At 38.4% G+C, this 17330-nt stretch overlaps 1 protein-coding gene across 2 annotated transcripts in view; it reads right to left on the reverse strand.

Annotated features, from left to right (window-relative positions):
* LOC139735868 (uncharacterized) overlaps nucleotides 1-16079 on the reverse strand; it is a 113770-nt gene extending 97691 nt beyond the window's left edge. For both annotated transcript variants that reach the window (XM_071646616.1, XM_071646615.1), the window contains exon 1: nucleotides 15426-16079. In XM_071646616.1, the coding sequence (XP_071502717.1) occupies nucleotides 15426-15594 (169 nt within the window). In that variant the 5' untranslated portion in view covers nucleotides 15595-16079. The remainder of the gene's footprint in view (nucleotides 1-15425) is intronic.
* Nucleotides 16080-17330: the final 1251 nt, after the last annotated feature.

Here is a 17330-nt window from a genome sequence, read left to right on the forward strand (position 1 = left end):
TCAGGGTCTTAAAATATAACATCTTAGCTCTACTTTGCAGAAAACCCCATTCAATTTGGTTAAGCGGTCACAGAGAATTGTGGATTGTTGTAAAGCATGTCATGAGTCTTATTCTTCCAAGTTTAGCACTTGGATGCTCTTGCGTGTGAAAACAATAGACAGAACTTGGAGGGAAGAGATTCTTGACATCCTCTACAAAATTCCTCATTTCTCTTTGACCACTGGCGCAAATCGAATGGGGTTTTCTGTAAGATGTGAGCAATGAGTTATAGTTTCACACCCTGTATTTGGGCAATTCCATGAGAAATGTTCACTTTGGTGAAAAAATGAAGTTTTGAGTTTCACTTAAGTTCTCAAATATTCTAAAAAAGTAACATATATATTTTCATTTTTCACTAGTTGCATCTTTGTCATTACAAAATTTTGTATTTTTCTCAGTCAATGAAAATACTGTATATTGGCTATTTTTAAAGAGTTTAGTGTTCCTGTCTCTAAAGAAGGCCAGATATGTCCTAGAGGCCTTGTTCAGCTTTTAAATTTATAGTCCAGTGCATATATCAACGGAAAATCACAACCAACTTCCTTAGCATTCATCAGTTTTTGACCCATTGATCCTCAAAGTTGTGTGATTTCTATAACATTTGAAGTGTCATGTCCGTTACGTTTTTTACTATAAGTTTTCATAGCCAAGAGGAAATTAGTGTAAAGTTGCTGCAAATTCATTTTCTATGTTAGGATTGAATCCCCTTGCATGTGTGGAAACCACTTTTCTATATCACTTCTAGTTTTCCTGTAAATGGCGTAACGGACATGACACTTTGCGTAACGGACATGACACCTCATATTAGACAAGTGGCAGAAATAACACTGTGGCCCAGAGAAACAGGGTGGTGATTAGTTTTAATTGCTTGAGGATAGTAGGACATTTCTATACTTTAGTAAATAATTAAGTCTGCACATCACTCAATAAAACAAAAACAAGCAGACTTTGCTTTCTGCCACTGGAAGACTGTTGATTTTAGATGATCTTGCTCCCCTCTTACACCGGTTTGATCCATTCCCACCTCTTGTAATCCTGACTGATAAACAGCAGCTGTCATTCCAAGGAGTATTTAGACAATGGAGTTTTCACTGTTGGCCTTCCCTTCAATACTTAAAATGAGCGCTTTCTACATATAAGTACATCGTAGACCACATTTAACACATATCTGCCATGGAGTCAACACAACAGCCAGGAACTCCTGCACAAATGGATCCTCGTGCATCCAATGAACATGATCACTGATGATACAACAACAAAGAATCCAAATGTCACCAGCATCAATGTCTTCAATGATAGTGTTGCCTCATAATTTTTTTTTTTTTAAAGTTTGTGCTGCATCCATACATGTACCTCTCTCATCTCTATGACTCTATAAATCCACACCTTCAGTGGCACGTTAATGAGATATCACTTGCCAAGAGGGCTGAGAATGGAATTGTTTGCTTTATTAAGCGTGTTGACAATACATTGTAGCTCTATCGTCAGAGAAAGTCAGTCTGAATGCTACATGTGTACCTATCCATTTCATCAATACAACTAAACTAGATGTACCTCTATGCCAAGGGATATACCGGTATATATGACAGCGCTCAGCATCATACAAAAAGCACAATTTTGAGATGCTATGAGAAGATGTTTATCCACTGAAAGGTACACTGTAATGACTGTATAATCATTTACAACCAGTTGGTAGGGAAAGCATCCAGTATTTCAAAAAGTCCTACTCACAAGCTGGTGGGAATAATGTAACCAGTACACCACTCTGGCAAGCCTTAAGAAGTGCCTAAGCAAGCAATAAGTTGATTAAATACAATTTGTATGAGTTGAATTTGCCATGAAGAAAACAAGAAATACTTTGTTGCCCAGGTGACCACTCTACATGGAAATGGATTATATGTTGTGAAAATTCTCTGAAAAAAGGGGCTTGATCATTCAACTCTATAGCCAAGAAAAGAAAGCATTTGTTGACAATGATAAAGTACTGGTACTAGCAGTGGTAGTTTTTACAATAGTCTATCCAAGATTGGATAACAGAGGATGATTCTACTCCAAGGATGACATTGATGCCAAATGAAAGAACTTTGCAGAAATGAAATTTACATACCTTATTTCTTTCAGATGGTAACACTAATTTGATAATGGTACCAAACAGTTTTGTGGTCCTGTTTCATTGCATAAAAGTTGATGCAATCCTGAGTGCATTTTAATGATGTTGTATTCAAACTTTTTATTTCATACAGATCTGGTTCGTTCTGTTTTCTCTGCCTATCCGCAGATATGGAGACATGGTCTTCTGTGTTGTACATGTACAAAAATTTGTATGTCATTGTGGTACTCTGGGCATTGTACTCCATGTGCTTTAGAGTAGCTGTTAGATCACTGAAACCTGCAATAAAAGGACTTTTTGATGTTTTGTTCAAGAACATAATGTAGTTAGCAGTGTGCAGTTATTTTAATCTTTTTATTTTGAAACAAAGAAGTGAAACTATGGTTCACCTTACAAGGGTGTCATGTCCGTTACGCTAGTGTATAATACTAAGTATCAAATATTAGGCCACTAAGAAAAAAATAACCATAGTATAAGATAGTAATATGTCCTGTTTTGCTATGGTGGGTGGTAGTAACTGGAAATTTGTCACTAATTGTAGCTAGCTGGTGCAGGAGCGAATTTGTTTTATATTTGTTTGTTTTGTAAATATATACAAAGACTAATCCCCCTAAAATGATATAAATATAAGAAATATTACATGATTGCAGTTATGATATGTGTCCCTATGTTCTAACCTTACTATGCCAACAATTGAACATCTGCTATACCTTGTAATAAAAAAATTATCTTAGCTTACAAAAAGTGGACAAAACTGTCATGTCCGTTACACTCGAAGTGTCATGTCCGTTACGCAGTATTTTAAACTATTAAAAAAGAATGAACAGTAAAACTACTCTAAATTAGGACTTTATGAGTAAAGCATGACCTAAAGGTTTAATCAAGACCCAAACCAGCTGCATCTTATCCAAAAATTCACAGGAATTTTCATAATGGTAAGTAGATCAAAATGCCTTGTCCATTTAGTGTCATGTCCGTTACGCTCGCTAAAAATGCAATTTCTCAACAACCACTTGATAAATTTCCACGAAATTTTCTGTGTACATTACATATACTTAAATGTGTCTGATAAACTCAATTAGAATCTTTTGGAGACTCCCAATTTCACTGTGTGATGGTTTGAATCACAATAAAGTGGTCTGAATGTCATGTCCGTTACGCTGGAATTGACCATTTGTACTTGGATTGATTCACTATTTTTAAAGATATCATTGCGGAGGGTCCAAGTGTAATTTTTTGGGGGACATACGGTACATTCAAAACCCATGTCATTTTCACCAAACCTGACCAAATTGTAGAAGGTAGCTTACTAATTCCACAAAAACAATAATAAGTGGGGGTTCATGTGCATGTTTTTGTGCTAGCAGTGCCCCCCAAGCGACATATATCATTGTAAGACCCCAAAATCTGGGCCCCATTTCATAAAGAGTTTATTTGATGACAACTCTTATCTGGAATGACTATTGTCATGGTAACAACAAGAATACAGCTTCCTGATTGGCTGTTTGCTGTGGAAAGTGGTCATTCCAGCAAGAGTTGTCATCCTAACATCTTTTATGAAATGGGGCCCTGGTCAGGAACCTATACAGAAATGCCCTGACAGGGTGGGTTCATAAATCTCACACAGTACATTAAAAACCCATGTCATTTTCACAAAACTTGACCAAATTGTAGAAGGCTTACCAATTCCAGAAAAAAACAATAAAAAGTGGGGGTTTGTGTGCTAGTTTTCTGCTGGCAGCACCCCGATATGATAGAAATAAGCCTAGGACCCCAAAATCTGGTTATAAACCTATCGTGGGTGCCCTGATTAGACGGGGTTCATGAATGTCATTCTGTACATTCAAAACCCATGTCATTTTCATGGAACTTGATCAAATTGTAAAAGAAGGGTTACTCAGTTGATGCAAAACAATTGTAAAAATGGGGGGGGGGGGGGGGGTTCGTGTGCTCGCTTTTGTGCTAACAGCGCCTCCTTGCGACAGAAATCATCGGAAGACCACCAAATCTGGTCAGGAACCAATGCAGGGATACCCTGATAGGATGCATGAATCTTATGCGGTTCACTCAAACCCCCATGTTAAAAAAAAAACAAACATCGCAATTGCAGTGACAGGGTGGGTAAATATTCAGAAAGGAAGGTCCATGTGCGTTTTTGTTATTATTTCCCTTGCACAGCCATATAATGTTATTAGGCCTATAAGGACGCAAGCGTGGAAAACTCCACTTTGACATGCCTGTTTGTTGTTGTTTTTTTACCCACTTACTGTAACCATGCGCAGAAAGTGATACCAGAAGAAGATGAATAGATATAAGGAAATGGGAGTTTTGGCATTAGTCTGACGGGGACTACAAAGGAAAAACAAATCTGAATATAATGGCATTGATTGTAGATTGCATTTGTTGGTTGTTGCAGTGGTTGGTAAAGTGCGTGTTGTAAACTATGGAGATGTACATTGTACATACCTTGAGTACCCCGACTATAGGGGTTACAGGCCCTACAAGTACAATTGTAGTTACCTTAGCACTCGAATTTACCATGTTGATGAACAGATAATGAACTGTATGTCACAAAACAGATCTACAGTTGTATGGAGTGAAAATGGAAACAGCTCAGTTCCACGCTTCCCGATTCTGTTGATCAGTGTTGTGCTATATTGTGACCATGTATATGCGGCTCAGACCGCTGAACTTTGCCTAGTACGTACAGATTGTAACGCGTACAGTCGGCGTGCGAGGCCGCCCAGTGCGGCCACGATGAAGAGCTGTCAGATATCCAAACGTAGGCTAGCTCGCTCTACTAGCAGCTGCTCAGCTCAGCTCGCTCAGCTCATCACTCGTGTGTGCGCTTCTATGCTCTTTGTTACGTCACCGACCAACCTGCGAAGCTAGGATCCTTAAGGACGTTCCTCAGTTATGTTTGTGCGCATCTTAGCTGGGCAGGTTGGTCAGTGATGCAACAAAGAGTGTAGAAGCACATGCACGAGTGATGAGCTGAGCTACAGTAGCTGAGCTGAGCTGCCGAGATACTAGCAGATCAAGCTAGAGTGTGGTGTACTTCCGGATACCTGACAGCTTCCCACCGCGGCCGTGCAGGGCGGCCTGATCGCTCGGCCCGCGTGGCGACTATACTCATACATGTACGCTAAGTTCAGCGGTCCGAGCCACATACGGTATACATGGTCATGGTAGCACAGCACTGATCGACGGAATAGGGAAGCTTGGCAGTGGAACTGAGCCGTTTCCATTTTCATTCAGTAGATCTGTTTTAAGACATGCAGTTCATTATCTGTTCATCAACATGGTCAAGTTGAGTGCTAAGGTACCTACAGTGTACAATGTAGTCGGGGACTACTAGTCTACTAGACTACGGGTAGGTGTTAAAAACAACAACAAAACATAAGGCACACATTTCATCTTTAAGTTTAACAACTAAAAACAATCTGAGTATCTCTGTTAAAATCTACACTGTATAATAAATTTGTCATAACTAATAAAAAAATATCATTTTTTAACTTTGGGTTACAAAATACAAGATCACGAAAGTATTACCAGACATGTATTCAGATATCCATTCAGATATTAAGTTTTGATTAACAAATCTAGTGTAACAAAAGGAAAATCGAAGAATTAAATAATTAAATTATTACTCAAGGTACATCACCATAGTTTACACGTATAACACACACTGTAGTACCAACCACTGCAACAACCAACAATGCAATCTACAATCAACGCAATATCTTAATTGTTTTTCCTTTGGAGGACAGAGTAATGTCAAAACTCCCATTTCCTTGAATATTTTTTCTTCTTCCTCCAGTATCATTTTCTGCACAGTTACAGCAAGTGGGTAAAACAAACAAACTTGTAAGTGTAGAGTCCACTCTCATTATGGACTGTGTAAGCGAAATTTTAAAAAAAAAACTTAAAAAACACACATATGGACCTTCCATCCTGAATATTTTCAACCCTACCACTGCAATTTTGACAAGTTTTCTTTTCTTCTTTTTTAAATACATGGGGTTTTTAGTGTACAGCATGAGATTCATGAACCCATCCTATCAGGCTCAGAGTATTCCTGTATTGGTTCCTGACCAGATTTGGGGGTCTTGCGAGGATTTCTGTCGCACGGAGGCACTGATAGCACAAAAGTGAGCACATGAACCCCCCATTTTTACAATTGTTCTTCATTAAGTAACCCTTTGTCTACAATTTGACCAAGTTTCATGAAAATGACAAGAGTTTTGAATGTAGAACATGACATTCATGAATCCCACTCACTCAGGGCACCTGGATCTAGGTATATAACCAGATTTTTGGGTCCTATGATGATTTCTGTCATATGTGGGTGTTGCCAGCACAAAAATGAGCATAAACCCCTCATCTTTATTGTTTTTCTGCAATTACGATTGTAGTAAGACTTCTTCGACAATTTTGTCAAGTTTTGTAAAAATGACATCTAGGTTTTGAATGTACAGCATGAGATTCTTGAACCCACGATCAGGGCTTCCCTGGATAGGTTTATGACCAAATCTCGGGGTCTTACAATGATTCCTGTCACATGGGGGTGCTGCTACACATTGTAGCACAGAAACAAGCACACGAACAACCCATTTTTACAATTGTTCTGCATCAAGTAACGTTTCTTCTACAATCTGGTCAAATGTCATAAAATTGACATGGGTGTTGAATGTACAGCACAAGTTCTATGAACCTATTCCTTCAGCCCACCCCTAACAGTAACAGAAAATGCTCCTGACAAGAATTTGATAGATTTCGGTGGTTTTCTTTCTCAAGAATGAGGGTGTACTGTAAACCCCAATTTTAAAACATTTTCCTTGTTTTGGGTACCTCTCTCTGCAATTCTTGCAAATTTGGAGAAAATAAAGAGGATTTTGAATGAATTATCATGGGGATTTAAATTTGCCCTTAAAGATTTTGTTACCTATCATGGCCTTATCCTCCAACGGTATCATTTCTGCACTGTACCACAAAATATGCGTTGAAGTCCAGCAGAAGAAAAACAAGTACATGAACCTGTGGTTTTATATACAATGCATATTTGGGTTTCGGATGATTCAAAGTTACGGTATGGGAAGTTTGAAGAAAATGACATGGACTTCACTTTAAACTAGAAGCACTCGCAATCGAGCACATGTATCCCCCGATCCCGTCTCCCATTCTCCATCTGGATTACTTTTTAGGCCAGAATTTTGTATGATATGGCAACTGTTGCAGGATACAATAAAATCCAAAATAGGTAAAGGTGTATAGATTTGACTATGATAAATTTACATACCAAATTTGAAAAAAATGGGTCAAGAAACAAGGCAGGGTCGCACACACAAGCAGACCCTGTAAAATTTACCTTTTCATGTGTAAAGACGAAACAAGCGAGGGCGCCACCACCAAAAACAATATGGGCATCTTCATTTCACTATAATGCACCTTTTTGCCAAATTTGAAGAAAATCTTATAAGAAATGTGGCTGATAGAGCACACACAAGAAATGAGCATTGGCATCCAAAGTCGAAACACTGAGGGCACCGTCACCACAAACTGTTGTGTCCTTCATGTAGAATGATCACCCATTTTCCTCCCTAGCAAGTCTGAATAAAATCTATCAGGTAACAATCAAGTTATTGCATAAATAAGCACTTTTGCAAATTTTGACATGATCAAGATGACCTTTGACCCTGTAAAAGGTGGAACAGTGAGGGCAGCATTATCAATAGGTATAGATGTATTTGACTATCATATATTTACATACCATTTCTGAAAAAAAATTGGTCAAGAAACAAGGCCAGCGTCACACACACAAGGAGACCCTTGAAAAGTTACCTTTTCATGTACAAAGAAGGAACAAGCGAGGGCGCCATCACCAAAAACAATAGGCATCTTTGTCTTACCATAATACACCTTCATGCCAAATTTGGAGATGATCAAAGAAAAACTGCAGCCAATATAGCACTCACAAGCAGACCCTATTGAATTTACCTTTTCATGTTTAAAGATGGAACAAGTGAGGGCGCCATCACCAAAAACAATAGGCGTCTTCGTCTTACCATAATACGCCTTCATGCCAAATTTGAAGATGATCGAAAAAGAACTGCAGCCAGTAGAGTGCTCACAAGCAGACCCTATTGAATTTACCTTTTCATGTATAAAGACGGAACAAGTGAGGGCGTCATCACCAAAAACAATAGCCCTCTTCATCTTTCCATAATACACCTTCATGCCAAATTTGAAGATGACCGGAAAAGAAACGCCGCTGGTAGAGCGCTCACAAGAAAATCTCTGCGGCGGCAGACGTGGCGCGACGAGGCCAAATCCATAGTATCCTCCAAACTCTGTTCGGGGGATACAATTAACTGAGGAATGTTCTTAAACAGTCTCAGAATACAAACAATACCACCCAGAGGTGTTTCACAGTAAATTTTGAAGTCTCTGTGTGAAGACTACACTGGAGCCTAAGTGGAGGTGTAATCCCGGTGCAAGGCGCTGTAACTCATACGGGTTGGGGTCGCTGGCGGGCAATTCCATGGTACTGTATACGCTATATATTTCGCGGGGGTTTTATTTTCGTGAATTTCGCGAGTCGGGAGCTATTCGCGAAATTAACAACACGCGAAAATATTACCTTCCAAAATGAATCCCTTGCCTTGACGATACGAACATTTCAGTACTAGAATACCATGTCACGGCTTACCTAACAGACCATACTGGCTAAGCTTGTTTACGCACGTCCACGTCTACTTACGAATACTGTAGAGAGCCAATCCATTATCGCAAGGGGACCACTCGTCAGAAATCTAGCGCAATAGACTTTCCACTTCAAAAATGTTGAATTCTAACTTACTAGTTCGCAGAGTTTGGCAAGTCTTTTTCATGCAGTGTATACTGTAACTAGTATCATTCTTATGTGCTAGTACATTGTAAGTTGAAAATTCACACTTTCTTTGCCACTTCATATTTTCTCTGGTCCCCCAATCGCGAATTTAACCACTCGCGAAAATGTGTGACATCGGCAATTTGCGAAAATTTATGTACGCGAAAATTATAGCGTATACAGTATATAAGGCACAGATGCCGAAAATTCAAAATGATATTTGTTTCAAACACCATACATTTTTAGACAATACTTGAGTTGAAGTTTTAAGAATCATTATGTTTTTCAATAAAAGCGGCCATTTTGATTTTCAAAATGGCTGCCAAAACATGCCTATAACTCAATAGTACTGGTAAGAAAGAGTGTATTGTCACATAACTTACTCTCTGTATATCCACTTTACCAGTACTCTAAACAACAATCTTTTATACAGTATGCAGTTACCAGAGAAGTCTTTTACCACATGATAGAAAAAAAAAAGCTGGTTGCTTTAAAGGATTTGATAAAAACTTTTAATTAGTTTGACAATGATGGATGTAATGTCAGTTACCAAAAACAAGGAATTTTTAACTTTATTCATCAAAATAAATGAGCTGTACATGGTGTAACTTGGGATTTCTAATGTATGCCCATATACCTTCCAGGAAGGCATATGGGCATACATTCCTTTTAATACCAGAAATAAGGATACTTGGCATACTGGAGAGTCAAAGTGAACACTTCAAAATGTGTAACGTCAGTTTAACGAAACGTCATATACCAGTATGTAACGTCAGTTACCATGATAGTAATTATAACCGAGGCAAATTTTTTGACGTAAGGCCATTTCAATACATCGGGAAAGTCTAAGGTTATAAAGAAAGAGCAGCAATCCCTTTGATAGGGAATGACATCATCACCATGGTATGTCCATGAATGCATTTTTTTGGTCATTTTATTTCATTTTTTTATTCATTTATTCATTTATCTCTTTATCATAATTATCATTTTATTTTTGGCTTGAGCTTTTGATTTTCGGTTCAGCAAAAGTTTAAGGTTACATCATCTGAAAGTTTAGGTTTACCACATGCAATATGCACTCAAATTACTATACAATACATTTACAGTCCTACGGGATGATAAAGCTACCAAAGTTTGTAGGCCTAATCAATGATGTGGTTGCATGGTAACCACCATTTTCTATTAAAAAGCTTTTGTACAGGTGTATACCAACAGTTTTATAATCTTTACTAATGATTGCTTTTGCTTGCATTTTTCTTTTTTTCTGGAAGCTTCTAAAGTGAAGTTTCTATCTTAAGGCAAATGCACAAACAGATATATTTTTTCACTTGCACTTACAGCTGTAAATGTGTGGTTTAGTTAATATGGCACATCTTGTATTATGGTACACACATTACCAAGGCATGTACATTGTACTGTCATTACTGTTTGAAACTTAACACTGATGTTGCTCAAAGTGAGAGGTGATTCTAGGGTAGAAAAGAATTGTTCATTTTGTTGATTACTTTATTTCATTCATGCAGGGACATGTTGTAATACATTATGAACAGGAAGATTCTTTTCTATTGATCTTAGAATTCTTTCATTGCAAAGTCCTACGTATTTCTTGGTATCTGGGATGTACAGTCAAACCTGTCTATAGCGGCCACCCAAGGGATACGGAAAAAGTGGCCGTTATAGACAGGTGGCCGCTATAGACAGGTAATCCAACTTTGTGTGCATTGCCTACATGTACATGTATCATTGTTGTATTTATGTGTGTACGTATGCACACGTGTGTATCATGCGTAGAACAATGCCGGTGTTTATGAAATTGTTGCACAGTACACTAGATGTAGCATGTGCACAGTCATGAATTAGTGCATTATTGTGACTGAATAAGTGATGAATGCAACGGTGGCGATCACTGAATGTTGCCCAGAAATGACTGGCACGGCTAAAAAGCAGAAAAACACCCTGGGGCCTGTCTTATAAAGACTTGTGATAGAAATCAATCACAAGTTTCTTGTGAACTGCAATGCAAGTTGTGATTGATTTGGGGACTTGTGATCGATTTGAAGGCTTTATAAGACGGGGCCCTGAATTATCAGCTCGGCTACGGCTCCATCGGGTTTTTGGCCGCTATAGACAGGTTAAAATCTACCGCGGGAAACAAAATTTGTGGCCGCTGGCCGCGTTAGACAGGTGGCCGCTATACACAGGGTCTTTAACATGGCTTTTCTCTCGGGGGGATTTTTCAGTGGCCGCTATAGACAGGTGGCCGCTATAGAGAGGTGGCCGCTAAGGCAGGTTTGACTGTATTTGAAACCTTGATATACCAGTGAAAAGGAAAAGAAAAACAATTATATTACTGTAAAAGTGGATATTTTCGCGCAACTAATTTTTCGCGCTCGGCGAGGTAAGAAGAGTTTCGCGTGTTTTTAATTCCGCGGTATCAAGACATCAACTACAGGAACATATGGCAAGCAAAAATATTCGCGTGCTTTTATTTTCGCGCTAGTTTCTGATTGCGCGAAATGCGCGAAAATTTCAACACCGCAAAAATTTCCACTTTTACAGTACTTCAAGCAAGGAATAAACCAATAATGCCCATTTGACCAAAAAAGCATAATGTTTTTTCTTCACAGAAAAATATCAAAAGTGTAACACTATTTATTTAAGTCAATTGATGATGGAGATCATTTCTTTATTTGTGGCCCTAACAATGCCTTGAAGGAGAAGAAAGAAAAGAAAAAGAAATACTGGTATATAAAAGTAGATTTCATACATATCAAAATGCATATTTATGAGTTGATATTTGTATGTGTTTTTTCCCCATGACCTGAAAGATCTATATTTTTTTTTTCACACAAAAAAAATATATGTGTTTTGTGTAGTACTGCAGGGTATTATGGGTGGGGCACTCTAGACAGAAACTTTCCTGTTCATTTAAAAAAACAAAACAAAACCCTTAGTTATGTCAATATTTATACTTGGAACTGCTGAATCTAAATGGCTCTTTGTAATCATAACTGTTAAATAAGCATTCACTCTTAAGACAAAAAATGTAAAGAAATATCCTCTGGTGCATTTACATTATTTTTGCTCAACTGTGCTATGGCGGGGGGGGGGGGGGGGGGGGGGGGGGGGAGCTTTCCCCCTATTGCTAAGGGCCCCATCCCATTTGTGTCTTTAGATTTTGTTTTCATTTGTTTTTAAGTAAATGCCTGGGATTGTTACTGATATACTGCAGCAGTATAATAACCTGTTAAATAAATTAGTTCTCTGTAAACCCCATAGCAAAAGTATGTGTAACGTCAGTTACTGACATGTTTACCTTTAAGTTTTCATAGAACACAAAGAAAATGGACTTATGTTTCATTTCATTTGTGTATTTGTAATTGATGAACCAAGGTATGATTCCATATCAAACAAATCACTCTGAAAGGTCAGAATTATAAAACATCACAAAACTGTATTCCCAATCATGATTTTGCATGTGTAAACCCTATGGCAAATGGAAGCATAACGTCAGTTACCATCATGCCTTCACTGAAATTGGCATGGTGCTAAAGGAAATATCTAAAGTGAACCTAGGTATATTGCCATATTAAAAACATAAAGGTTAGCAGTCAGGGACATGAGATATTTCCATTTAAATCTGCACCATAATTTCCAATGTCCTTTTTCCGTAACATCAGTTACCAACACATTTTCACTTGCTATGTGATAAGAAATACAGTTTGAGAGAAAAACTTTCCACCTATTTCTTCATTCTCATGAACTCATTCATCAATGCTAATTACAAGCCCCAGGTGCTTTCATTCACAAAACTACAATGGATTGTAAACAATTTCATGAAAATCCTTCAGTAAGTCAGTTACCATGGAATTGCCCTGGTGCGGTTACACTGGCGGTAGACGTGACTGTTTCTTCATTACAGTATTTTACTTACAAGTGTATTTTGGCTGGTCTAGAACTTCAAAACTTTTCGGAGATCTAAGAGAATTTCAATACAAATTAACTGCTTCATAAGGGTGGCTTTACAGCATATAAGGAGCACTTATTAAAGGTGCATGGTCCCTGTGGTTTAGTCAAATGCGTACGCGGGCGCACGGCGCAAGTTTCCTATAGAGACCTATGCTATCGACTCCTCTTTAGCGCTTATGCTGTGGCCCACTTCCCCGAGTCCGAAGAAATCCGATTCACTGTAGATCTAGTCAGTGTTCCGATCACAGTTCGGCTCATGATTCGGCTGAGGGGGATGACAGCTTTAGCAAACTTCTTTTGTGATGTCATAATAACAAGCACATATGCACGCACCCTAGCATTACTACAGACTGCGCGATGCGCAGAGAAGACAACAAAGGCAATGTTACTTAGCAACATCTTCATTGTACATGTATGCACTTTACTCTTGATGACAGCTCGACTTCGGTAATCTTCGTATGAATGCTAACGGTGATCGGCAGTATCATCAACAGCGCCCTCTACACTACCGGGACTATGCACCTTTAAAGTTTTGTTTTGCTGTTGTTAATGTTAGATATGATTCATGTTAAGCACTCCCAAATAGGCCTTGGGATATTAATTAGATCAGGAAAATTCAGAAATTTGAAGAAAAAAACGAACTCACTGCACCGTATAACGTTAGACACTTTTGACTGGTCTACAAACACAGCTGAAATAAACAACATAGAGGTTCTAGATGTCTAGTCATAAGTTTGGTGAACATAATTAAATCATTACATAAAATCAATTTGATTTGTGGTTGTTGGTTGATGTAAATTTATTTCTAACGTCGGTTCATAGAAGATTCTAGAGTAGAACCCTATTCTACCCTTACGCCGTAACGGTTAAATTTAACAGTGGACAGTGCCTTTATATTACTACATGTACCGGGTACTACTGTACTACTACTAGACACTGACAGGCTCTAACGTTAGATTCTACTAGGTGGGCATTGTGGGTGGGTTCATCAGAATTCTTATTTCAAACACTGAAACAAACGTCCCGACTCCTATCCATTAAATTTACTAGGACAATGCGACTAAACTTTGAGACTAGCTACAGTCAATATGTATAGAAATAATTTACGGAATTGGACTATTGACTAGTAGTAGTACTGTTGTTAGATAGGCCTAACTGAAGTCTAGAACAGTAAGTTACTGAGTTAGTGACAATTCTTCCACATAGGACAGCAGTAGACTGGAACCTGACGAGGAAACAGTCACGTCTAACGTTACATACCTTAACATACCTTACATACCTTGGATGTGGGCGTAAAGTTATACTTAACTTATTTGCCCCTCGGTGTCGTCATTACATGACATTAATAACTTTTGGTTAGGCGCTGTGCAGTATAACATGGACAAAAAAATATCCCATCGGGGTTGTATTTGTTCTTGTCTCGACTCCAGAACCTCTCTAAGTTAGACTTGAAACTATTCACGGATGGGCTGTCGACTACAAATGATGGCAACTTATTCCACTCACTAATAACTCTTTGAGAAAAAGAGCACTGTCTCACTTTGGACTTAACATGTTTCTTCATCATCTTAAACTTATGACCACGCGTCCTTCCTCCAACTGAGAACTCAAAAAAGTCTGAGGACTTCATATCATCAATCCCATTCACAATCTTAAAAATCTGTATCATATCGGCTCTATGCCGTCTGTATGCCAATGAAGGCAATTTCAAATGTTTAAGTCTTGCTTCATAACTCAAAGGTCTAAGTGGACGTATCATTCTGGTAACTCGACGCTGTACATTCTCTACTTTTACAACATTCTTCTTCCAATGAGGATGCCACACTGATGAACAATAGACTTTTACAGTTGAATAATGAATAATTGTCTTCTATTACTGTGATGTACTTGTATTTTCAATCTGTTTGCTTTGATGTACAATTGTAAAGCGCCTTGAGCATTTAATCAAAGTGGAGAACGGCGCTATAGAAATTGTATGTATTATTATTATTATTATTAATAAATCCTTTCTCATTGAAAGTAGAAAATGTACGATTGATAATTCCAATCCAACGATTCGCTGCAGTACAAATTGTGTCCACATGATGAGTAAAATCTAACTTCTTGTCATAATTTACTCCAAGATCTTTTACATATGTAGCTACTGGAATGGGCGCGTTTGTTTCATCCATTGATTGGCATTGTATAATTGACACATGGGTTACATCCAATATACAGTCTTCAAATAAAGTTATAGACTTCAAATGTGAAACACTTTTCCTGTCCTGCACATAAACGACCATACTAGTTATAACGTTGGTGGAGTACAGTTAATTCTGAGCATACCGACGGAACCGGAACAGAAACAGAAGGGTCTACCCAACAAGGCCTACAAAGTCATGGATATCCAACAATCCCACTTTTTCTATTAGGCCTACCTTGTATCAACCGCCTCCATAGCTTACACACGCGCGCGGCAAGTTGTAATTCACCGTACGGTGAAAGATGTACCAATACGCGTTCTAATATTTCCTCAGGGAGGTCATTGATGATAAATGTCGCCGTAGAAGAGTCTGAATCTGATGAGCTGTCATCGTTTTCCTTCATACTGGACTTCACTCAGATTCGGACGATACGATCCTAAAACTGAAGTATGCCGGTGTACAAACAACGTTATAAAGCTTCACTTAAATACCAGCTTAGCCTTCGAAAAACAGGGGAGGTCAGTGTTGACGAATCGGTCACATCAGATAGAGTTCTATGACGATTGTATACACCATTTCCATGTCCATAGAGAACACACTGAGCTGAGTGAGAAAACAGTTCAAATGCTCTTACGAGATCGAGAATAAAACGAAAAGTGTGTACTGGAATACGGCGTGTCGTCACGGTCATTTAAACTGCATTCCAGTCTGAATCGATGCGGGTCATTAAACTCCTCTGTGAAGACGATTCACGATAGCTTTGACGACTACGGGTTCAAAAGCGGTGTTATTATCACTCAACACAACAGGAATTTTGTACAGAAAGTTGCACAGACCAACGACGCCGCGACGATCACGAGAATGTTTAGCTGTGCTGAGCCAGCTGCGCTGCGAATATTTTGCATGCTCGCAACTACTAACGTCAAGGGTGATGCATTGCACTCGCTCCGCGGCGAGTGTTAGCCTGCTGGAAGCCTATTCCACAGAAATCCTAGTACACATCACCACACAGTCAGTGCGCAATACAGCGAGCGGTTCCGCGTACTAGTAACTTCCAAGTCGAGAGCTGCGAAGGTTGGCTGTCGTATTTCGGCCGTCATGTCCTCCACTAGCACTCTGGTTAATGTTATGATAATTTTACGCAGACTAGTCTTGTAGAAACTCCTTTTGGATATACAACCTTCACACTGCATGACGAGTAGTGAAAAATCAAGTCGAATCCGTGGAATCGAGTATACATATTATTATAGCGAATGAAAAGTTTGAGAAACACAAAAAACACAAAAATAAAAAGAAAACTAGAGATTGTAATTTGTCATCACTGACAAATTAAGGTGATCCGATTTTTCTTTTATCAATGATTCGAGTCCTGATCGCAATAGGCATGACCATACAAGTTTCATCTGTGTTTAGAGACATTGGCCGTGTGATGTTTGCATTCTCATTTAGAAAAGGGAGTCATATCTGCCATCTTTGGTACCAAATTCTGTATACACTGAATAACGAAGATACAGCAATGAATACATATGACCTTTGACCCACCTTTGCACTCCCAAGATTGCATCTGATGAAATAGTGGTTATTTTGTGAAATGATTCTCGCGACATCGTCTATACGTGTGGAAAATATGGGAAAGATAGGACAGGTATTCACTAAGATACAAGATGAAACATTTATGACCTTTGACCCTAATTTACATACCCAAGATGTTGTCTGATCTAGTAGTTGTTATCTTATGAAATAATGTACGAGACATGAACTAAACATATGCAAAATATGGGGGTGATAGGGCGTGTTTTTCTTGAGTTATTGCAAAGAGAGTTGCAGAAAGAAAGAAATATCTCAATACATAGAAGATAAGCTTTAATTTCAACCAATTTTTTATCGTAATCCCGACATCGTATGAAAAAAGGAAGGAAACAAAACGATAGCGCAAAGTCTCAGCTACAACATATTAAAATCTGGGAGAAATTCACCGAAGGGTAAGTGAGCTAGTGCTCGATAAAGACAATCATGTCAATTTTCACATTAAAGAAAATTCCCTCCCATAGAGATAACACGTCATAACGAAGATACAAAAAGAAGTACATATGACCTTTGACCTCAATTTGCAACGACAAGATGGCATCTGAGTAAAAA

Source organism: Diadema antillarum, unplaced genomic scaffold (assembly GCF_040938485.1).
Source record: "Diadema antillarum isolate AM-2024a unplaced genomic scaffold, OU_Dant_1.0 seq00000604_RagTag, whole genome shotgun sequence".
NCBI classification, from domain to species: Eukaryota; Metazoa; Echinodermata; class Echinoidea; order Diadematoida; family Diadematidae; genus Diadema; species Diadema antillarum.